Genomic DNA, 24868 nt, shown 5'->3' with positions numbered 1-24868 from the left:
TCTAATACCCAGGAGCAGAGAAGAAGATTTTCAAAGAAATAATGCATTTTCACTATATAATCAATAGAGCCCCGCCCTAACACCAGAACCCCTGACCCTGGGGCCATAAAATTCACAAATCTAGAAGAAGCACTCTTGCTCATCATAACTATGTGCTTAGTTAGTTTATCTAATACCCAGGTGCAGAGAAGAAGATTTTCAAAGAAATAATGCATTTTCACTATATTATCTATAGAGCCCTGCCTTAACACCAGAACCCCTGACCCTGGGGCCATAAAATTCACAAATCTGGAAGAGGCACTCTTGCTCATCATAACTATGTGCTTAGTTAGTGTATTTAATACCCAGGAGCAGAGAAGAAGATTTTCAAAGAAATAATGAATTTTCACTATATAATCTATAGAGCCCCACCCTAGCACTAGAACCCCTGACCCTGGGGCCATGAATTTCACAATTTTGGTATAGGACTCAATGCTTATTACATTCATGCCAATAGTTTGCCTGCTTGATGTCCAGGAGTAAAGAAGAAGATTTTTAAAGATTTCATTAATTTTAGTGGTTTTGGCCCCACCCCTCAGGACCCAGGGGGGCGGGTCCATGAAATTCACAATTGTTGTTCCCCTCCACCCATAGATGCTGTATACCAAATTTGGTTGAAATTGGTTCAGTGGTTTCAGAGAAGAAGCTGAAAATGTTCGAATGTTAACACACGACACACGACGCACGACGGACGACGACGGACGAAAACGGATAGCAATAGGTCACCTGAGTTACTCAGGTGACCTAAAAATACCAGACCTAGCTCGAGCCGGGTTTTACAACAGGGGAGTGAAAGATAGCGCTACCTCTTTTCATTGTGGAATGATTTTTAGTAATTGGGATCCCGAGGACGATCCTTGTGTAGAACATGCTTATTGGAACCCCAATTGTTCTTACATCAATCTGTATAAGGGACGAGGATGGGTGATGAATGTGTTCATTATGTTTTTAGAACAACAGGGATATAAACCTTTACCTAAGATTAAACCTCTACTGAACCCACAACCAGACGTCCAGGCTCGAGGGAAATGTCACATTTGTTTAGACGAGGAATTACAAATCGTTTTTCTACCTTGCGGACACGTATGCTGCTGTGCCTTGTGTGCTCCTTCTTTTCAGTTTTGCCCCATCTGTCGAGGCGAGATTCAACAGTCCAAACGCCTATTTCTGTGTTAACTATAAATAAGATCCTGAACCCAACTTTTCTTTCATTGATCAACATGTATTCCGAGGAGACACCCCTCCCTTCTTTTCAATTGAAACACGAGTTTACCATGGTGGTTGCTGGACCCTCGAAATCGGGCAAAACAGAATTTGTCAAGACATTAGTGAACAATGTAGACTGGATCACCCCCATGCCCGAAAAATTGTCTGGTGTTATCGGGAATGGCAACCCGCTTACACTTCTTTAAAAGAGAAGGTATCTTTCATCCGAAATATTCCAGAAGACGACGAGAAATTAGTAGCCAACTTGAGTGTGCCCCATTTACTCATTTTTAGCTCACCTCAACGAAGTTGGGGGGAGCTTATGTGATACCCTCGGCGTCGGTGTCGGCGTCCCGGGTTAAGGTTAAGTTTTTTGGAGCAGTTTTCTTTTTATGTACTTCTATGTCCTATATTGATTAGACATGCATGGAAGATGTTGCTAGTGTGTTTCATTGTACCAGTCAAAGTTTCAGATGCTGCAATTTCAGCAAAGGAATGACCAGGTTAATGTTTTTGGTGCAGGTTAACATTTTTGGTGCAGTTTTTAGTGTAGGTCTCATTTCCGAGTAACTATAAGCCCTATGTTGACCAAACTTGCATGGATGATACATCTTAGGATGCATACTACCGGGCTTGCTTCGGATGCTGAATCTGACCTACATTTTCTGGTTGAGTGAACAGGTTAAAGTTTTTGGTGAAGGTCTCATTTCGAAGATACTTTGAGCCCTATGATGACCAAACTTGCATGGATGGTACATCTTAGGATGTATTCTACTAGACTTGCTTCGGATGCTGAATCTGACCTACATTTTCCGGTTGAGTGAACAGGTTAAAGTTTTTGGTGCAGGTTTCATTTCCAAGTTACTATGAGACATATAATGACCAAACTTACATGGATGATACATCTTAGGATGCATACTACCAGCCTTGCTTCGGATGCTGAATCTGACCTACATCGGGTTGAGTGAACAGGTTAAAGTTTTTGGTGAAGGTTTCATTTCGAAGATACTTTGAGCCCTATAATGACCAAACTTGCATGGATGGTACATCTTAGGATGTATTCTACTAGACTTGCTTCGGATGCTGAATCTGACCTACATTTTCCGGTTGAGTGAACAGGTTAAAGTTTTTGGTGCAGGTTTCATTTCCAAGTTACTATGAGACATATCATGACCAAACTTACATGGATGATACATCTTAGGATGCATACTACCAGCCTTGCTTCGGATGCTGAATCTGACCTACATTTTCCGGTTGAGTGAACAGGTTGAAGTTTTTGGTGAAGGTTTCATTTTCAAGGTACAGTGTACTATGAACCCTATAATGACTAAATTGCATGGATGGTACATCTTAGGATGCATACTACCAGACTTGCTTCGGATGCTGAATCTGACCTACATTTTCTGGTTGAGTGAACAGGTTAAAGTTTTTGGTGCAGGTTTCATTTCCAAGTAACTTTGAGCCCTATAATGACCAAACTTGCATGGATGTTACTGTAAACATCTAAGGGTGCATTCTACTAGGCTGGCTTCGGATGCTGAATCTGACCTACATTTTCTGGATAAGTGGAAAGGTTAATTATTTTATACAGGTTTCATTTGCAAGTAACTTTAAGCCCTATGTTGACCAAACCTGCATGGATGATACATCTTAGGATGCACACTAATGGACTTGCTTCAGATGCTGAATTCTACATACATTTTCCAGATAATAGACCTCGTAAAAGTTATGGGTGCAAGTCTATCACCAAGAAACTATAAAGTTTATATAAACCAGTTGCTTAAATGATGCATCAAGAGATGAAAACTCTCAATCTTGCTTCAGATGCTGGATTTTAATTACATTTTCATGATGAAGAACTAGTTTTTAGTTTTTATATAGGTCTATTCCAAAGTATCAAAATTGCATAAATTTTGCATTTTTGGATGTATACTTTTTGTTGGTTAATTGTGTGACTTAATTTGCCTTCCTTAAAGACAACACACGTTGAGGTGAGCTCTGTAATCTCTGATTACCTATGTTTGACGACATGATGGGAGGAAAAGCCATCGAATCTATTGTGGATTGGTTTACCCGTAAAGCCCATCATCGGAATACCAGTGTGATTTACATCACTCAGAATTTATTTGATCGAGCTGCCTCTCATCGCACCATTAGTTTGAATGCTCATTATTTAGTCTTATTTTAGTCAAAAATCCCAGAGGCAAATCACAGATCAGTGTGTTGAGTCGTCAGCTAGCTTTACCTCATTTGATGTCTGCTTATCAAAAAGCCACCCAGGTACCTCACGGATATCTTCTCGTGGACTTGAGTCCCCATACCCCAGACCAATACCGATTGAGAAGTCGAATGTTTGAAATGTTGACTATACAAATGCCTCAAGAGTATAAATAAAAGTGTTTCACACTCTTTAGGGTCATTGTTCATTTCCATCTCATCATGGCTCTATCAGCCAAGAGTAAATTAGTGAGAACCTTACGACGTTTACAGCGGGAACGAGATCCCGCAAAGCGAGCCCATTTAATCGAATTAGGGCGTAAAGCCTTATTGAATTGGTTTGCCATGGGAGCTCGCAATTTAATGAAAGGGGTCTTACCTATCAATAAACAGACCCAAAAGTTTATCAATAATCATCGTCAAGATTTAAGAATCATAGCCGATCAATCGGCCAGTGATGAAGACAGAAAAACAGCTATTTTAAAACGCGGAGGAGCTGGATTTGTAGGTGGAGTCATCATTCGTCATTTATTCAAATGGAATGGTCCCAAAAAACGCCGGGTTCGTCGTTTAAAGAGTGTAGTGGTAAGAGTCGATAATAAGAAACAAAGAGCGTTTCCAGATTGGATGGTCCGTGTCGGAGGAGCAGCTCAAAAGAGTAGAAAAAAGAAGAAGAGAAAAGCCTCAGTCAAGAAGAAAAAAGCCCCACCCAAGAAAAGACTAGCAGCGAAAAGGCGAAAATCTGCTCCTAAAACTCTAGCTCAACGTAAAGCCATAGGAAAGTTACTCAAGAAACAAGCAGAACTGAGAATGGATCGTACTATGGGACCCATAGGGAGTCAAAGAGCTAGCGATTTAGAAGTGTTTCCTCGAGTGAATGTGGGCAATCCCTCCCCTGGAATTAAAGTTCCCATTCATGTCCCTAAAATCACACGTTTTCAACCCTTGACAGCCTCTACCCCTCAAATTCCTAAAGGTCTGAGATATAAATGCCGATATTGTGGAAAAAATTATGTCAGGGAGAAGGCGAGAGATAAACACGAGAGCGACAAACACGGAGGGTATGCCCCTCCTTAAGACACTATAAAAGGGAGTGACATGAGAGACTTCTCTTCATTGTTTTCAAAGATGGCCAAGAAGAAAAAGGGATGTTGTACGCGATTAAGAGCGCATGCTCCTCTTTTAAGAGTGTTATCGGACCCTCACTATTCTTCGTCCTTAAAAACGGGGATTTTAAAACATTGTTCTGGAGACTGTATTCTGAAAATTTGTGAGATCATCTACAACCTAATAAAAGGAGTGTTACCTCTCAATTCGGCTCAGAAACGAAAACTAGCTCCTAAGAAACACATCTTAAGGAGACTGGTTCAACCTCAATCTGTCCAGAGACGAAGAGCTTTATTAGTCAAGCAGAAAGGAGGTATTTTTCCTTTTTTTATTCGCAGCAGCCGCTCCTTTACTGTTGGACCTTCTAAAATGAGTCGTAAAATGGTGTTAATACCTGAAGTTTTGTTGAATGAGCTCAAAGAAAAACTCCCCAAACCTCCGGAATTTCAATCTACGCTGAGTAAAGGTCAAGAATTGGACCAGATTACCAGACGTGAAGATTTAACCCCGGAAGAAAAAGTGGCTTTATACGGTCAAGAACTTCATCGGTATAGGAATTATTTACAACAAGCGAGAGAGCCAACGACTACCAAAAAAACCCCTGCACCCTTAGCCCCAGCAGCAGCAGCAGCAGCTCCAGCAGTAGCAGCAGCAGCAGTTCAAGAGCCCGAGATCGATCAACAAATCATTCAAAGCGTGAATAAACCTATGCAAAGAAAAGCTGAATTATTATTAAATCATTTAAAGAAAACCAAAGTCTTGACGTGGGATAAAGACGGAGAAATCAGTTATCGAGGTCAAAAAGTGCCCGATTCTAACATTGTGGATTTAATGGCTGATAGCATGAGATCTAAACCTCTCAAAAGTCAACCGGTGCCTAAAGGAATAGAACAATTTGCTCAAGCTTTAAAAGAGACCCGTACTCCCATGGTTTACTTGCAAAATCGAGACCTTATAAAAGCCATGCAGAAACCAGGAAAAATCAGTACTCCTAAAGGGGCTTTGAGTGACGACGACGAAGAGAGCGGATTTCATGATGCTTCCTCTTATTTGACCCTAATTAGACGATCTGTATCCTCTAAGCTTTCCCCTATTTTAAGGTTAGAGGAGGCCTTTAAGAAGACAAAGAAAGCCAGAGCAAATCCATTTCAAAAGAGATAACAACAAATCAACGAAAATTGGCTCCATTTGTCTAAGACATGAAGAAAAAGAAGAAGAAGGGAATAGAAGACATTTTAACAGAGATTTATTACGATCCCAAGAGAGGGTATGGAGGCATACAGACTTTGTAGACAGGTCAAAAATCTGAGACATAAGATTTCTTTGAATACCATACGAGAATGTTTAAAAGAGCAAGATACCTATACCTTACATAAACCCATTCATAGAAAATTCCGGAGACAACAGACGAGAGTGACGGATATGGACGAACAATGGCAATTAGATTTAGCCGATGTGTCCAGTTTAAAGAAATACAATGACGGCTATACTTTTTTTATTGTGTGCCATTGACGTCTTATCTAAATATGCATGGGTGGTGCCTTTAAAACAGAAAACGGGGAAAGAAATGATTCGAGGTTTACAAGAGATTTTCCGACAAGACGGTCGACGCCCCGTCCGCATTCAATCGGATCAAGGCAAAGAATTTACCAATCGAGAATTCTTACAGGCATTTAAATCCATTCATTTCTTTACCACTCGCAATACGGACACCAAAGCCAGTATCGTGGGACGATTTCAGAGAACCCTCAAAGCACGCATGTGGCGGTATTTCACTCGGAATAAGACCAGACGGTATTTAGAGATCTTACCGGATTTAGTGTATGCTTACAATCATACGTATCATCGCAGTATCCAAAGAGCTCCAGCTCAAGTGAAGCCCTCCAATGTCTTAAAAGTCTGGAAAACTTTATGTGGGGAATCTCAGAAATCGCTTAAAAAACCCAAGTTTAAAACAGGAGATCGGGTGCGCATTAGTAAAGCTAAACGCACTTTTGAAAAAGGATATTTACCGAACTGGACCACGGAAATATTTACCATTACTCAACGAGTCCCCGGTCGGTATCCTTATGTGTATCGAGTACAAGATTATAACCAAGAGGAATTAGAAGGGACATTTTACGAGAAAGAATTACAACAGATCATAAAAAAAGACGACGTGTACGAAGTGGAGGAAATCTTGGGGTATAAAAAGCGACGAGTCGGGAAGAAAATCCTTCAAGAAGTCAAATTCCGGTGGAAAGGATATCCCCCTAGTTTCGATTCATGGATTCCCCAAACGGATCTCATCAAATAAAACCTCATTGGAAATTTTGTGGAGAGAAAATTCCTCAAGAAGAAATTGTGTATTTTGCACAATTATTCATTTGTATTTCCCTCATCATCACCAGTGTGGTCATGTTAGCTTTACACGATTCTAATCGAGAATATTGGATGGTCTGTGTGAGTTCTTCGGTCGGTTATATCATGCCTAGTCCTACCATGATACATCATACCCCTAGGGTCAAGAAGACGAATTCACCAAGTCCCGGAATCTAAAAATAGATACACCCCTCTATATAAAAAGGAGACCCCATAACCCCAAGAGGATCATTTCTGATCTGAGTGAGGGACAGAGCACATCATGGAATTTTTAAGCTCAGAGTATCGTTGGAAAATAGTAGAACCTGAAGGGACTAGTTTAAAGGGAGAATGGATGAAAAACAAAGAGACATGTATTCAAGATTTCTTTGATAAGAATCCAGGACAAACAGGTCTCAATGAAATCTATTTGTATAAGAGGTTCAAGTTACCAGACCATGAAAGAAGCAAAACCATGCTCTTAATAAGACCCATATCACCTAAATATGGAGAATTCAGATGGAAAGTCAAATTTGTCTTAGCTCACCAAAGAGAGGGACCCGAAAGCACTTGGAGTCAAGGAGAATGGATGAAAAAAGCTGGAGATTGTATAAAAGACTATTTGAAAGAAGTGGTCGTAAAAGGATACGATATCATGGACTGTGCTTGTGAAACAGAATATTTGTATATGAGGAGACCTTTTCCCATACAAAAAGAACTGAAGAAAAGTTTTGAATGTTTGTTATTATAATGTTCTTGTTGTTGATGTTATGAATAAAAAATAAAAGAAAAAAACCCAAAAAATTTAGTGTTGTTAGTTATTTTTTCCCCCTATATACACACACACAACTAAGCGCTCTATATACACTAGCTTTGTCCTGATGACGTCACAATCACGGATTTGAATCGCTGCCAAGTATTTACCTGTGTAGTCAGCATAAAAAACGTAGGTGAAACGTGCACAGGCCCCGCCCCCCACAGCAGGTATATAAAGTGGAGCTGGAAGTACCCTGCACTCATTATTTAGCAATCATGATTTTTGTGTATAGATTGATGTACTTGTTGGAGGTAGAAAAATATGTTTGTCATAACTGTGATCAGAGCACCAGGAATTATAAAAAATTCACAGTATATAACCCCTGTCCGGGATGGCGTTGGAAAGTTTATCGGATTTGCTAGCATTGTGAAATGCCATTTCCACACTGTTTTGACGATGATGAGCCTTCTTCAGAGACTTGTGGTTGTAGATGGTGCCTAAAATATTTCATCTGGAAGAAAGGAATTGAGAACATACAGCCTCCTCGATGGGTGAAAATGACCAGGAACAGACTTTGAAAGAATGTATGATGTGTTACCAGGAAAAGACTCGAGAAAAATGGAAATGCGGACAATGCCGGCAATATCCCTGTTGTGAGAAATGTATAGAGAAGTTCACCTGCTACAGAAATTGTCCCTTATGTCCATATGAAGGACATTAAAATCATTTTTTTTTTGTATTTTTTAATTGAATAAAAAACTTGTGTTTTTTTTAAATTCTTGTTGTTTGTTTAAAAATAAATAAAAAAAAAATAAATAAGAGGAGTCGGGTTTTATCAAGAGGTATATCACAAACCTCTCTCATTCTGAAAAAGGACACTGAACAAGTCAGACGTGTTTTCTTACAAAGATGCAGTATCGTTGGTATTGTGAGAGTCCCATTAGTCAGTGTATGTACATGCAAGGAGGGTGGATGAAAACTAAGATAGGAGCCATCATTGATTTCTATGAAAATCATTCAGGCTATTCCCTGGAGAATGTGTGGCTGGAAAAAAGAATGAAAATCCCCCATTCTCTAACAGGATATAGAGTGAGGGTGAAAATCAACCACCATTATCAGCAATACAAATGGGTTACTTGTATTCAAAGGAATCGCCTGACACCCATCAACACCATTCAGAATGAAAATGCATGGTACACGGACATTGGAGATTGTCTGAAATATTATTTCAAGATGGAGAAAAAAGGACTGATGTTTCCACCTCATTATTGTCCTACAGAGTACTTGTATTGTCGCATTCCCTTTTCCCAGATTAAAGACTCGATGAAAAAAAGAAAGGACTTTTGTTGACTCGAGTGATTGAGGCCAATCATCAGATGAAGAAGAAGAAATAGATGTGTAAATTTTTTGAATAATGTTTTTTTGCATTTAAAAAAAGAGTTGTTATAAATACAAAGGTCTTAAGGTCTAGGGTCTCAGTCTTAGATTGAACATGGCCGAGAGCAGTGGGTTTTACATGACTTTACCCAGTGATGGGTCTATGACCTCTTTTTCTAGCAATACGACCGCTCAATTTAAAACATTATTACCACAAACAGTGGATTTAACCGACGGAGAATGGGAAGTGGCTTTAACAGAAATGATGTATCCCAATTCATTGAAAAACATTACAGAAGAGGAAGCTTATTTTGACGTCCTGGTTCCTGAGTCTTTTGCTCGCTATATCAAAAACCCCAATGTTTATGGCAGATTTAAAATGAAAACTTTAGACCCAATGCCATTACGTCAATGTCCTGTACTGCTCGATTGGGCCCATGCTAAACGGCCTAAACTCGTTGAACTAGATAGCAAGATGGAAATTAAAAGAATTCACTTCAGACCCGGGCCCTATGTTCACCCCAAGGCTTTAACAGAGGAAATAAGTCTAGGACTACAGAGATCAATGAAAAAAATATGGAAAACCCTTAGTGATGGAGATGAAGACAAATCTATGAAATTAGTATATTACGAGACCTATGATCGAGTGATGTATGAAATCAATGAAAAAATGCTCACTCCCTTATGCATTCGTTTCCCCACATCCTTAGCTTATAAGCTAGGCATGGACAGTCAGAAGGTCATTCTTCAGAACGATACAGAAAAAATGACCAAATGGATCAACATTAGTTACTTTGGAAACAATACTGTGGATTTATATGAAAATCTGAAATCCATGTATATCTATTGTGACTTGATTCAACCCCAGACGGTAGGATCCAATGCCTTGAAATTATTAAGAGTGGTGCCTTGTACATTTCATTTGGAGGATTCAAAACAAGCCAAATGGGAACCCATTCGAGCGGAATATTTGAAACTAAGTAAAAAACATTTCGATACCATTGAGATTCACATCATGACTCCTTTAGGAAAGCCCATGCCCTTCATAAGTGGTAAATCGGTGGTGAAACTTCATTTCAGAAAAGTCTACTGAGATGAGTGTACCGTTATTGTGTTCCATCTTATTGGGCGTGATGGCTTGTCTGGTCTGCTGTCTGTATTGTATTCAGCCCTAAAAAAGGGGTATAAAAGGAAGTCCCTGAGGACAGAAAGGTCAGTTAAACAAGAGACATGAACCATGCAGTATCATCCCGGATTGCTGAGACAAAGAGGACACGGACAGTTTGTCTATCATAAAGGATTATTACGTCAAAAAGGACACGGTTTTTTAGGATCCCTATTTAAAGTAGCAGCTCCTTTAGTCAGCAATCTAGGAGGAGGATTATTGGGTCAACAGCAACCCCCACCACCACCAGCCTATTATCCACCCCAAAACTATCAAAGAGGGGAAGGATTTTTTACTGATTTACTGAAAACCGGAGTTAAACACGCCTTGACGGCTGCTGCTAGAACGGGATTAGACGTATTAGAAAATAAGAGATCTTTAAAAGACGTAGTCAAAACTCACGGCGTAAGAGCCCTCAAAAATACTTCGGGAATGGTGAAACAAAGAATGAATCTAGGAGGTACTAAGAACAGAAGAAGAAGAAAAGGAATGAAAAAACAGAGGGGATCGGGAATGGTGATTAAAATAACAAGAAGAAAAAGAAGACGACAGAGAGGCCGAGGATTTTTTTACTTATTTGCTGAAAACCGGAGCTAAACACGCCTTGACTGCTGTAGCCAGAACGGGGTTAGACGTATTAGAAAATAAGAGATCTTTAAAAGACGCAGTCAAAACTCACGGCGTAAGAGCCCTCAAAAATACTTCGGGAATGGTGAAACAAAGAATGAATCTAGGAGGTACTAACCACAGAGGAAAAAAGACCCCTATATTAGCCCGAGGAGGTCCTAAGAGAAAAAGGAAAAAAACAAGGAGGAATTCCTAAAAGAAAACGTCCTTTAGATATGTTTGACTGAGAGAGAGTATAAATAGGCCAGTCCAATGAACAAAAGGTTCATTTGTGATAACTGAATCCTAGTAGACACACCATGTTACAGCCCGATTCCTGTGCGTGTGGGATGAACAATTTACAATTGTTTCAAGTCCCTCCGACTAATATTGCTTTAGAAGACTCAAAATTGGAAGAATATTACCCCATTTCCAGTACTTTAGATTCCGACACCGCTCCCATCGAATTTGAAATCAAAGGACAAGGAGATCACTATCTGGATTTATCTCAAACCTATGTTCAAATGGTATGTAAATTTACCAAAGACGATGGAAGTAATCTGACTGGGGCGAACAGCACTTCGAGTCCCGTGAATAATATCTTACATTCCATGTTTACGGAAATCGATGTCAGTCTGAATGGCAAAATAATAACTCCGGGGACGGATACTTATCCTTACAAAGCTTATCTGGAGAAATTATTGTCCTACCGACCCAGACCTTTAAAGACACAGACGAGGGCCTGTATTCTATGGGAAAAAGATACGGCAGGACACATGGACGAAGTGGGGTTAGAGGCTCTTGGTGTAGCTCAAAATAAGACCTTTGATGTAACTAAAGGTTCAAGTAAAGACACGGTGACCATTGACGAACCCATCCTCACAGCGTTACCGGCCAATTCTAAAAACAAAGGATTCAGAAAAAGACACCAAGCTATTGCTGACAGTAAGAAAATCAGTTTGCTGGATACTTTACATTTGGATTTGTTTCAACAAGATAGATTTCTACCTAATGGAGTGGACGTCCGTTTGCGATTTAATCGAGCTAGACCTGCTTTCTACATGATGATCAAAGGAGGAAGTACAGGAAAAATTAAAATATTGAGCATGGTCTTGTGGGTGAGAAAAGTCAAACCCACAGCAGTCATGATGAATACCATTAATCAAAGTTTGAATACCCACAGAGCTAAATATCCCTTGAGAAGAGTGGAGGTGAAAACCTTGACCATCCCCACAGGAACTCAGTCTAAGATTACGGATCATCTGTTTCAAGGCCAGATGCCTAAACGTCTCATTTTAGGCTTTGTGGAGAATGCAACCTTTAACAGAGATCAAACTAAAAATCCCTTTCATTTCCAAAACTTTGGGATCAAGAAATTAGATGTCAGTATCAACGGAGAGACCATGAGTACTCGTTGTTTTGAGCCTAATTTCAACGAGGATTTATATCTGAGATCCTATCTCTGTTTGTATCAAGCTCTGGGAAAATTAGGAGAAGATTGGGCTCCGGACATTACCCTAGAAGAGTATAAAAGCGGCTACACTCTATGGAGTTGGGATTTCACTAAAGATCAAGAGGCGCAATCGGATAAATTCCACATCATAGAAACAGGAAATCTTAGAGAAGAAGTGCAGTTTACCAACAATACGGCTACCACTATCAATTGTGTGGTGTATGCAGAATTCGATAACTTATTAGAAATTAACAAACAGAGAGAAGTGAGCACTGATTACTAACAAATGGATACGGGACAATTGAGAGAAGTCATCCAGAGAATTCAAGAGTTCTTTTGGAGGCGTGTATCCTGTAGATCTATTACCTGATCAATTAAGACCTGGAGAAAAAGCTGTGGTGGTCAATACGGATCCTCAATATCGACCTGGAGAACATTGGGTGTGTTTGTATGTGAGCAATCCCGTGGTGGAATATTTCGATTTTTATGGATTTCCTCCCTTACAAAAAGAAATTCAAGATTTTATCCAGCGTCATGCTCAACAATGGATTTATAATCCGTATCGCTATCAAGACTGGAATACCGATGTGTGTGGACAATATTGTGTGTATTATTTACATCAAAGAGACAAGAAAAGAAAGAAAACCGACGAGTGGCTATTCCCCTTTGAACAGAGTACGGCTTTACAAAGGGACAGATATGTGGCGAATTGGTTTAAAAACACTTATCATAAATTACCTACGGGTCATGGACAAAAGTGTCAATGTTTTTATCAAAATGTAATGTAAATGAGTTGTTTGTTGTTTGTTGTTTGTTGTTACAAATAAAGAATGAAAAATCAAAAATCTGTGTTCTTTGTTTTGTCTTTTGTTAGTGTTTTCAGAAAATCCAGTTTGAACTGGTTAGGCTAGACTGAGCTTTTGACTGTGAAGTGTGACGTCATAATCTTGAATCGCTGCCAAGTATTTTACCTGTGTAGTCAGCATAAAAAAAACGTAGGTCTATCGTATTTTTGCACACGGGTCCCTGACTTGAATCGCTGCCAAGTATTTACCTGTCTAGTCAGCATAAAATAAAAAACGTAGGTAAAACGTGCACAGGCCCCGCCCCCCAAAGCAGGTATATAAAGCGGAACTGGGAATACACTGCACTCATTTAGCAAGCGAATTCCAAGAATATTAGACATGGAGATGGATAAAGATAAATTTGCCTTATTAGAAAAGAGAATGACGGAACCTATGGAGGGGGATCACGAAGCTCCTCAACAAAGAAGAATGGAGTTGAAAACCTTGGATCCGGAACCAAAGAATGAATATTTACCCCTGAATGAGCCTGTGAAGGATCCTAAATGTCCAATATGCCACCCGGAGACCTGGGAACCTACGGAGGGGGATCACAAAGCTCTTCAACAAAGAAGAATGGAGTTGAAAACCTTGGATCCAGAACCTAAGAATGAATATTTACCCCTGGATGAGCCTGTGAAGGATCCTAATGATCCAGACAGATTTTACAGGATGGCCATTAATTGGACTTTCACCATTAAAGAGCCTAAAGAAGAAGAAGATAGATATGTTTCTGAGCAACTTAGATGATTTCTTCTTCGGTTTCCAGTATTTGATTATATAAAAAAGAAAAGACATCCCTGGACAGCAGAACTGCATCAAATCAGGGGATTCATTCAAATGAAGAAACCAGAAGGAGGACTGACTATGTGCAGACTTCATATCAATGCCAATTTTGAGATGTCTCACAGTACTCCAGAATTGGAAAGTATGTTTTACAAGCAAGGAGGTGACTATGAAGAATATGGTGTTCTGAAACCTGAGGAGAGAAATAAAGAATTGGAGCCCAGAGATTGGATAGAATGGGAAATAGGAGCTTGGAAGAAACCTGAAGCTATTGCAGCAAGAGAAGCTATGAAGAAACAGTTCTTAAAGAATGTGAGCTGGTCAAGATGTGAATAAATAAAAAAGATTGAACTGTTATTTATTGTTAGATCTCAATGAAAAAGAAAAGAAAAAAAATTGTGGGTTTTTTGTCATTTTTAAAAAATAGGTTATCTCCCTTTAACCATAGATTTTTTTCAAAAACACAAAACAAAAAGTGTTGAGGGTTTTTTTTAAGATTGACAACAATAGATACAATTTTAAAAAAAAAGGTATAAATACTAAACATGGTACAAAATACACCTCAGTTATGGACTGGCTTCATTATGGGTAACACCTCCAGTAAAGAAACACTAGATTAAAGGAAACTGAATGGTTACTTATACAGGAGGGAGGAAAAGATATCATACCACCTCCCTTGATGGTAGAACATCCTGCTGTATTTATACCACCTCCCTTGATGGAAGAATATCCTGTAGAATCTATACCTCAAAAGGAAAAAGAAAACATAAGATCAAACAAACTCTTGGAGGATATTAAGGCTCATTATCAAAACAAAGAGAAAGAAAATACAGGCAATGGCTATATTGCTTACTTAAAACAAGACAGAGGTAGAATAGCCAATAATTGGATATTTAATTTAACTGGGTGCCGACAGGAAGATGTAGATCAAATCATTGGAAGTGATTATCAATACTTGATCTTACAAAAAGAAAGGCATCCAGAAACTGGAAAACTTCATCATGTGAGAGGATTCATTCAAATGAAAAACAAAGTTCAAGGGAGATACCTGTACAGAAAGATTCATAAATTAACCTGTTTTGAGATGTCTCACGGCACCCCAGAATTGGAAAGAACCTTTTATAGACAAGATGACTATGAAGAATATGGAATTCTAAAACCTGATGTGAGAAACAAAGAATTAGTTCCAAGAGATTGTAGATTTACCTGAATAAAAAAAAATCTTGTTTTTATTGTGTTGTTGTTCTATAAAAACAAGGGTGATTTTAAAAAATAGATTCATTTTATATCATGAGTCTCCAGGAGATACAAGGTGATTTACTCAACTATGAGGTAGAAGCTATTGTTCATCAATGTAATTGTTTAACTGTAAAAGCTCATGGATTGAGTCAAAGTATTGAAATTCCCACAAGCTAATCTCTATGCCACTCGCAGACCTCTAGGGACTAGAAATTTAGCCGTAGAAGAAGATAGAGGAATTCCAGGCACTATTAAGGTGTTTCCCTCACAAACCCCTGTGGTCATTTGTTTACTAGCTCAATGGGATTATGGAAAAGCAAGTCAACGACCTAAAAGAATTTCCACTTATCAGGATACCCCACAAAACAGAGAGCAATGGTTTCAAGCCTGTTTACAAGAAATGGGGGAAAGTTTACCTTACAAGACTTATGCTTTTCCTTACAAGATTGGTTGTGGACTAGCCCAAGGAAATTGGATTCATTATAGACATTATATTGAACAATTTGTACACACTTATGAAAAACATGTGTACATTCTTCATCATTGATTGTATGTGTTTTCATGTGATGTAAAAATAAAGAAGGAAAAAAGTACCTTTTTATCTGTCATACTATAAAGTCTGTTTTAAACCGGAGAGAAGGTCCACTGTAATCCCCATGCACTCATAAGCAGATCTCTGGGGGAGGTCAGTAGAAACACTCAAGTTTTTTTTTCTTTCCCCTGTGATATAATGTCAATATTTAATAGACAATTCAGAAATTTATCAGCACTTAAAGATAAAAAAAAAACTTGCTATCTTTATAGTATTGATTTCCCATTATCAGATTTATTTTTTTATCCATTTTTAAAAAAAATATAAACATTTAAAATAATTATCTTACTAATAATGAAAATGATTTAAAATGATATCTCATTGAAAACTTTTTTAGATTCAAGTTTTTGTTTTTTATCATAATTGATTCACTGTGTATTTCCAGAAAGGAAGACCAGCAGCCAGGCTTCACTTCACTTAGAGAATGGATTGATTAGGAACAAAACATATCTTCCAGGTTTGAGGGCTGTATAGAAAAAATAAAACCCATTTTGTTATTAAATTACATGAGACAATGCCTCTTATAAATGTAATGCAAAAATAATATCTCTTATATATATATGGATTCCTATACTCTAATCATATTAAATGTCATTTGTAAAATGTATTTTTTTAAAAGACAGATTTATTTAGGATCGACTTTAAATGATGACATGAATAGCAGACCATACTTTAAGCACATGACAAAAACATTATCTCTAAATACACAGAACTGGGTTATTTAGCATAGCTGACATTAAACATATAGGTGAGGGATAACATAATCACAATCATAAACAATGTGAAACAACTTTAAACGACCTACACGGTGGATTACAAGCCTTTTTCACTGGGGTAAAATCTTGCGGAGATTCGACAATGGCCGCCTAATTTACATAGAAAATTAAGTCGTACTTGGAGACATAAACATTCTTTTAAAAAGTGACTTGGTGTTATAACTTGAGAGAAACACGCATATGTTTCTTTTTATACCCCCCGCAAACGAAGTTTAGGGGGGGTATATTGGAATCACCATGTCCGTCTGTCCGTCCGTCCGTCTGTCCGTCTGTCCGTCTGTCTGTAGACGAGACTTTGTCCGGACCATTACTCAGAAACTATTGGAAGGATTTGTCTGAAAATTTGTACACATATTATTCACCATATGAAGTTGTGCACCTGATATTTTTCATCTTGATTGGATTATTATTTTGAATTTTACAGGTGTTTTTTCATTTTTATTTTGGGGTTTTGTTTGGCCCGTTTCTCAGAAACTATTGCAAGGATTAATCTGAAAATTTGTACAATTATTATTCACTATATGAAGTTGTGCACCTGGAATTTTCAACTCTTTTTGTTCATTTTTCTGCATTTTACAGGTTTTTTAAAATTTTAATTGACTTGTTCATTTTGGGCTCATGTATAAGGTTTGAGACATAGAATCTAGAATATCTGTACAAAAACGTGAACTACAGCTTAAAACTACTCATAAAAACTTAAAAAAAAAGAAACATCAAGTGTTAAAACCAGTTTTTACATTGCACAGAAGATAATGTAATTTTATTTGCCTCTTGGGAATAATGACTGGACATGCATCCAGTTAAAGATAAATTAATGAGTTTGGTGTTGGAAGTTGTTTAGGCATATATCTTATCAAGTGTGTGTGTTATCAAATCTTCAGGGAATAAGGCACTAGAATTAAAGATCTCTCTTCTCTTATTCTCTTAATTGTAATTTATTGTCTGTCAAAACACTTCATTACTGGATGACCAGTTCTTTATTTTCAAAATGCATTTCAAATTGATATATCAAGATTAATTTGATTTTGTATAATGGTTTTTTTTTTCAACAATCAGTTTGCAGAGTGACATAACACATGATTGCAATATATTTTTTAATGCAGTATAAATGAAGAAAAATTAAATGAAAAAAAAAATGTTACAATGGAATTACAGTGTATTAGTATTGATGTTTCATTTGGTTGCACCTCCGTTTCATTCATTAAGAAACATGATGAGCAATTATATTTCACTGCAAATTTTTGTACGCCCGTCTTAAGACGGGACGTATTATGTTATAAGCTTCAGGTCCGTCTGTCCGTCTGTCCATTCGTGTCCGGCTCATAACTTCAATACTATAAGGCCTAGGATTATCAAACTTTGTCAACTGATACTTCTTGGGTAGAGGGTGTGTCGCGCACCAAAAGTAGGTCGCTCTGACCTTTAATAAAGATGCTATGGCCAAATATGGAAAAATCCTGTCCGGCTCATAACTAGAAAACTATTAGACCTAGAGCTATCAAACTTGGCAAAAGTATACATCTTAGGTAGAAGGTGTGTTGCGACCTATTTCAAGGTCACTGTGACCTTTAATTTTAGTGAAATTTTTTAAAAATTTAAGTTTTTTGAATTTTAAATTTCATAATCCTAGAAATGTAAAAACTAGAGTTGTATCCTTATTAAAAAGTATTAAATCAAGTAAAAACTTATTTTTTCATCATATACTTTACAGCAATCTGAAACAAATTTCAGTGTTTAATGAGAGGAATTCAGTTTGTCCCATGGGCATAATTATCAAGCACTGGTCAGGAAGAATTTTGATAGTAGAAAGTTGCATGTCAAATTAGAGAGAAATTAATGGGTTTAGTGTGAGGAGGTTTGGTGTTATCCCTTGGGTATTGGGCAAATGGACAGCCAGCCTAGCTGTTAGATTAAAAATAGCTCTTGGTGGCTAGCTAAGTTTTAAAATGAATTTGATAAAAAGTAATTAAAACTTATTTGATATTGCATAATAAACTAATAATCTGATATTATATAATATTAATTAATTAAAAACTAATTTTATGGGATGGGGTTGAATCAGCATGCCTACTTGACCATATGAATTAAATATAAAACCTGTCTGGCATTAACTCTAAAAAGAGTATTTTATATGTTTTAAAAGTGTTTTAGGATAAAAAGTGCAGATCCATTAATATTTAGGGAGTAATGAGTAGAAAAGCATCCAGTCAAAGATTAATTAATGAGTTCAATGTAGGAAGGCTATCTGATCAAGCACTGCATTATCTGTCTTTGGGGATTAGACAGAAGAAGTCTGCTGGTCATAGCAAATGTCATTTGATGGCCAGCCTTTCTTTTCAAAATTAATTTGACATAGATTAAGTTGTTAAGACTAATTTGATATTGTTTATTATGATGGCCGGCATTTGACAAAGTCTAACACAAACAGTATAGAAATCTGTCAGTTATGTAATATTTATTTTAATTATGTCTACAGCACAGGGGATGGATAAAGAAATATTTCTTTTAAAAATGGAAAAATCATGGAAATCTTAAAATCAAGGTTGAAGTAATTTTCTTGCAGTCTAAACTGTTAAAGATAATTGTGTAATATTTTGACGGGCGTATCATGCTGTGGCGTTGCACTTTATTTTAAGTAAATTGTGAACATCTCTAGATATCCATAAAGTATTTTTGAATTGGCACCTTCTCTGAAAAACCCAGCGGGGGGTATTTGTCCCTATTGGACAGTTCTAGTTTTTTTTGACTGTATAAGGTACTCTTTTTTTTTTTTTTTTTTTGAACACACACAAACGTTTCGTTTCTTTGACTGTATATAAAAAAAGATCATTTTTTTTCTAAGATACAATCGTTTCTTTGACTGTATTTTAGGAAAAAAAAAATCTTTTTTATACCCCCGCTCCGAAGGAGAGGGGGTATACTGTTTTACCCTTGTGTGTCTGTCTGTCTGTCTGTCCGTGTGTCCGTGTGTCCGTCCGAAACAAATTTTCGTCGCAGTTTTCTCAGCAACTGCTCATCGTAGATGCTTGAAATTTAAACACAATCTTCCCTGAGGCATGCCATATGGTGGGATATATTTTCATTCAAATACGATGTCAACTTCCTGTTTGTCTGAGGGTCTGTCCATTTCATACATAACAAATGTTTGTCGCAGTTTTCTCAGCAACTGCTCATCGTAGATGCTTGAAATTTTAACACAATCTTCTCTGAAGCATGCCATATGGTGGGATACATTTTCATTTGAATCTAATGTCAACTACCTGTTTGTCTGTGCGTCTTCCGTTTCATACATAACAAATTTAGTTGCAGTTTTCTTAGCAACTGCTCATCGTAGATGCTTGAAATTTTGACACAATCTTTTTTAAGGCATGCCACATTGTAATATACATTTTCGTTCAAATTAGATTTTAACTTCCTGTTTGTCTGTCAGTTTCATACATAACAAATTTTAGTCACACTTTTCTCTGCAACTACTCATTGTAGATGCTTGAAATTTTAACACAATCTTCTCTGAAGCATGTCATTCATTGGGATACATTTTTATTCAAATCCGATGTCAACTTCTTGCTTCTTTGTGTGACTGTCCTTTTCATACATAAAAAAATTTGTCGCAGTTTTCTCATTAGCTATATTCATAGCAGATGCTTGAAATTTTATTACACTCTTAGTTGAGGCATGCCATATGGTGGAATTAATTTTGATATGAATCTGATGTCAACTTCATATTTTTTGTGCATCTGCCTGTAATTGAACTTGTGTATATTAACATGATAGTGCTTATTTACATCAGAGCGGGGGTATTGCTAGTGAGCATTGGCTCACAGATTTCTTGTTTTTTCTAAGACACACAGAACGTTTTTCTTTTGACTGTTTAAGTAGGCATCTTTTCGAAACAATTGGATAGCCCTTAAAAGGGCTGTTTGTTGTTGTTTTTTTTTGTTTTTTTTTTTGTCAATTTTTTGGTTTAAAGAAGGATAAGGAAATAACGAACAGTATTCAATCTCAACGTCCATTAAACAAATATACAAAATAAGAGCAGAGCAAACACGGACCTCCGAAACATCAGAGGTGGGATCAGGTGCCATGGAGGAGTGAGCATCCCCTGCCGACCGGTCACACCCGCCGTGTGCTCGTTGTCGTTGTTTAAGTGGCTCCCCTGGTAGCTTTACTCGTTCAACATCCGCTCCACCATTTGTCCGAAGCCTATGTCCGAATCGGAATCTGAACTGTCCTGGACTCTGTTAAACTCAACCCTGTTGCCCACGGGCTGAATAACCGACTGGGAGTTTCTGCAAAGAGGGCAAGGTAAGTTCCTTTCGATTATTCTAGCGGCACATAATAAGCAAGCAGGTCTTTGAAGACAGAGTGAACATATAAAGTTATTCTCCTCATCGTCCGATAAACAAAGTGTACATATGGCCCGCTGAGTTGGGACGGAAAATCCCCAGGGTGGCACTCGTCCCTGATTCCGGGCATGGGTCTGGGGGGCCGCAGGTCCTGGTGGTGGGGGCGACTGAGATGGTGGCCTTCTGCGGGGGTGAGCCCTCCTCCGACGGTTGTTTATTTGAACACGGGCCATGTTTAGTCTCAATATCTCTCGACCGTTGTCGATCCTCCTCACTGTTATATAACTTTCAATCTGAATACCCGGGATGAGGTAAAGATCTTCATGGAATATCCTATGAGCCATCTTTGTCTTCTAACTGGAATTCAGCAACAATCTTTGTCTTCTAACTGGAATTCAGCAACAATTTAAGCAGAATGATGCCGAGCGCTCAGAGGGTCGGTATTTATGAACAATAGCAGACGATACTGGAATCGCGTGCGAAACATGGAAAATCCAATCATGTGATCAAATGTGATTGGCTGACACCAAAAAATGGCATTTGGTAAACACGCCCACCACAGTGAGAAAGCAAAATTGAAGGGGGAAAGGCCGAACCCGAGTGTATCTATGACGTCAAACAATAACATAACACTGATGTAGTATTACATGATTTTTTTTATTTCTTAAAAATTAACAAAGCTTCTAACTGTCGAATTCTCCTCCGAAATCGTATTCGATCCGCTACCAGGGCCATCCAGGGACTTGTCCGGTCTTCGGGGGGTAATTCGTAGATTTGATTGAGGCTGGTATTAAAAGTTACGGATTTCCTAGCCTGTGTGAAACTTCCAGGTATTTCATTCCGTATTGAATACATATTTTTTCCATTGCATCTATGTCCTGCCACAGTAAAATCACTTTGGTCGCTTGGGGATGGGTCAGGAAACTGTAAGGCTTTCCGAAATAACGGGTCAGGTTCAGTCTGTACCATTTCTGGGACAGAATTGTTTTCATATGTCGACATAGAAAATGTATGGTAGCTAGTCTCCCCATGGTCGTTGCATGATGTGATAAGGCTAGGCATTGTAACCACAAATCCTGAGGGGTTTCCATGATAGTGGTCGCTTCCTGAAATACTTGTTCTGCCTCCGGGGGTAGAGATTCTTGGTGGTTTTGTGCCCATCGTACTAAACAATCATACCAATTTAAAATCAGAGAGTGAGTGTGTATCAGGGTTGACATGATAGTCGATTGTGAAGAAAGGATCAGATTTTTCTTTTCATTTATACCCCCGTATAAAAGGTAGGTAAAGGTATAACTTGAATCGCTGCCAAGAATTACCTGTATAGTCAGCATAAAAAACGTAAATCTATCGTATTTTTAGGTCACCAGAGTAAACTCAGGTGACCTATTGCCATCTGTTTTCGTCCGTCGTCGTGCGTCGTCCGTTAACATTTGAACATTTTCAGCTTCTTCTCTGCAACCACTGAACCAATTTCAACCAAATTTGGCACAAAGCATCTATGGGTGAAGGGGAACAAAAATTATGAATTTCATGGTCCCTGCCCCCCTGGGGCCTGGGGGGTGGGGCAAAAACCACTAAAATTAATGCAATCTTTAAAAATCTTCTTCTTTACTCCTGGACATCAAGCAGTTAAACTGTTTGCATGATTGTAATCAGCATTGAGTCCTCTACCAAAATTGTGAAATTTATGGCCCCGGGGTCAGGGGTTCTAGTGCTAGGGTGGGGCTAAATAAGTATATAGTAAAAATGCATTATTTCTTTGAAAATCTTCTTCTCTGCTCCTGGGTATTAAATAAACTAACTAAGAGCATAGTTATGATGAGCAAGAGTGCCTCTACCAAAATTGTGAATTTTATGGCCCCAGGGTCAGGGGTTCTAGTGTTAGGGCGGGGCTCTATAGATTATATAGTGAAAATTCATGAATTCTTTGAAAATCTTCTTCTCTGCTCTTGAGTATTAAATAAACTAACTAAGTGCATAGTTATGATGAGCAAGAGTGCCTCTACCAAAATTGTGAAATTTATGACCCCAGGGTCAGGGGTTCTAGTGCTAGGGTGGGGCTAAATAAGTATATAGTGAAAATGCATTATTTCTTTGAAAATCTTCTTCTCTACTCCTGGGTATTAAATAAACTAACTGAGTGCATAGTTATGATGAGCTAGAGTGCTTCTACCAAAATTGTGTATTTTTTTGCCCCAGGGTCAGGGGTTCTAGTGTTAGGGCGGGGCTCTATAGATTATATAGTGAAAATGCATTATTTCTTTGAAAATCTTCTTCTCTGCTCCTGGGTATTAAATAAACTAACTAAGTGCATAGTTATGATGAGCAAGAGTGCCTCTACCAAAATTGTGAATTTTATGGCCCCAGGGTCAGGGGTTCTAGTGTTAGGGCGGGGCTCTATAGATTATATAGTGAAAATTCATGAATTCTTTGAAAATCTTTTTCTCTGCTCCTGGGTATTAAATAAACTAACTAAGTGCATAGTTATGATGAGCAAGAGTGCTTCTACCAAAATTGTGAAATTTATGACCCCGGGGTCAGGGGTTCTAGTGCTAGGGTGGGGCTAAATAAGTATATAGTGAAAATGCATTATTTCTTTGAAAATCTTCTTATCTACTCCTGGTTATTAAATAAACTAACTGAGTGCATAGTTATGATGAGCTAGAGTGCTTCTACCAAAATTGTGAATTTTTTTGCCCCAGGGTCAGGGGTTCTAGTGTTAGGGCGGGGCTCTATAGATTATATAGTGAAAATGCATTAATGCATTATTTCTTTGAAAATCTTCTTCTCTGCTCCTGGGTATTAAATAAACTAACTAAGTGCATAGTTATGATGAGTAAGAGTGCCTCTACCAAAATTGTGAATTTTTTGGCCCCAGGGTCAGGGGTTCTAGTGTTAGGGTGGGGCTCTTTAGATTATATAGTGAAAATTCATGAATTCTTTGAAAATCTTCTTCTCTGCTCCTGAGTGTTAAATAAACTAACTAAGTGCATAGATATGATGTGCAAGAGTGCTTCTACCAAAAATGTGAAATTAATGGCCCCAGGGTCAGGGGTTCTAGTGTTAGGGTGGGGCTCTATTGATCATATAATGGAAATACGTGAATTCTTTGAAAAAAATTCTTTTCTGCTCCTAGGAATTAAACTAAGTGCATAGTTATGATGAGCAAGAAAACCTCTTCCAAAATTTTGATTTTATAGCCATAGGGTCAGGGGTTCTAGTGATAGGGTGGGGCTCTAATGATTATATAGTGAAAATACATTAAATCTCTGAAAATTTTCTTTTCTGCTCTTGGGTATTAAGCAGATAAACTACCTATGTAGTTATGATGAGCAAGGACCCTAATCTTCCAGAATTGTGAATTTCAAGGCCCCAGGGTTCGGTGGTACCATAGGGGGAGGGGGGGGGTGTTCTTATATACTGAAACTGGATGAGATCTGCTCCTTGGTATTAATCAAATATTTTTGAAAAGCAAGGGTGCCTTTTCAAAAATTGTGCAATGTGTGGATCTAGGCCTAAGGGTCAGGGGTTCATGTGTGATAGGGGCATTACTGATTATTGCTGAATATTACTAATTACTTGAAATGCATTTTTTGTTCCCACACCCTGTCTATGGGTATTAAGTAAACAAACTAAGCAACTGCTAAGTGTATTGTTATGATGATCAAATGGTGCCTCTTTCAAAATTGTGAATGCCATAGCATCTTGCTTAAAACATTAATCAAATTAAATCGCTGTAAAGTTGTTGCATAATGCTCAGGTGACCTATATGGCCCATGGGCCTCTTGTTTGCACTCGGGCCCCCTGACTTGAATCGCTGCCAAGTATTACCTGTGTAGTCAGCATAAAAAACGTAGGTAAAACGTGCACACGCCCCGCCCCCCTACAGCAGGTATATAAAGAGGAGCTGGGATTTGAGGATCCTTCTTGCTTGCCATATCGAACTTGACAGACGTGAAAAAAAATATTATGGCAGAAGCAATGATGAATACTCCAGACAACCCCAGCTATGTGACA

General features: G+C 38.1%; 1 protein-coding gene across 1 annotated transcript; it reads left to right on the top strand.

The window, feature by feature from the left end:
* Positions 1-11134: 11134 nt before the first annotated feature.
* On the top strand, positions 11135-12550 carry LOC134230293 (uncharacterized protein F54H12.2-like). Its single transcript, XM_062712061.1, has one exon. The coding sequence runs from the start codon at positions 11135-11137 to the stop codon at positions 12548-12550; it is 1416 nt and encodes a 471-aa protein (XP_062568045.1).
* Positions 12551-24868: the final 12318 nt, after the last annotated feature.

The sequence above is a fragment of the Saccostrea cucullata genome, unplaced genomic scaffold, assembly GCF_032062105.1.
Source record: "Saccostrea cucullata isolate Sc308-1 unplaced genomic scaffold, CSIRO_AGI_Scuc_v1 ctg4969, whole genome shotgun sequence".
Lineage (NCBI taxonomy): Eukaryota > Metazoa > Mollusca > Bivalvia > Ostreida > Ostreidae > Saccostrea > Saccostrea cuccullata.
The sequence above is the reverse complement of the archived record's forward strand: the minus strand, read 5'-3'. Positions and strand labels throughout refer to the sequence as shown.

Bases quoted from the DNA above. Each gene is read 5' to 3' on its own strand.
- LOC134230293 (XM_062712061.1), top strand. From the start codon at position 11,135: ATGTTACAGCCCGATTCCTGTGCGTGTGGGATGAACAATTTACAATTG.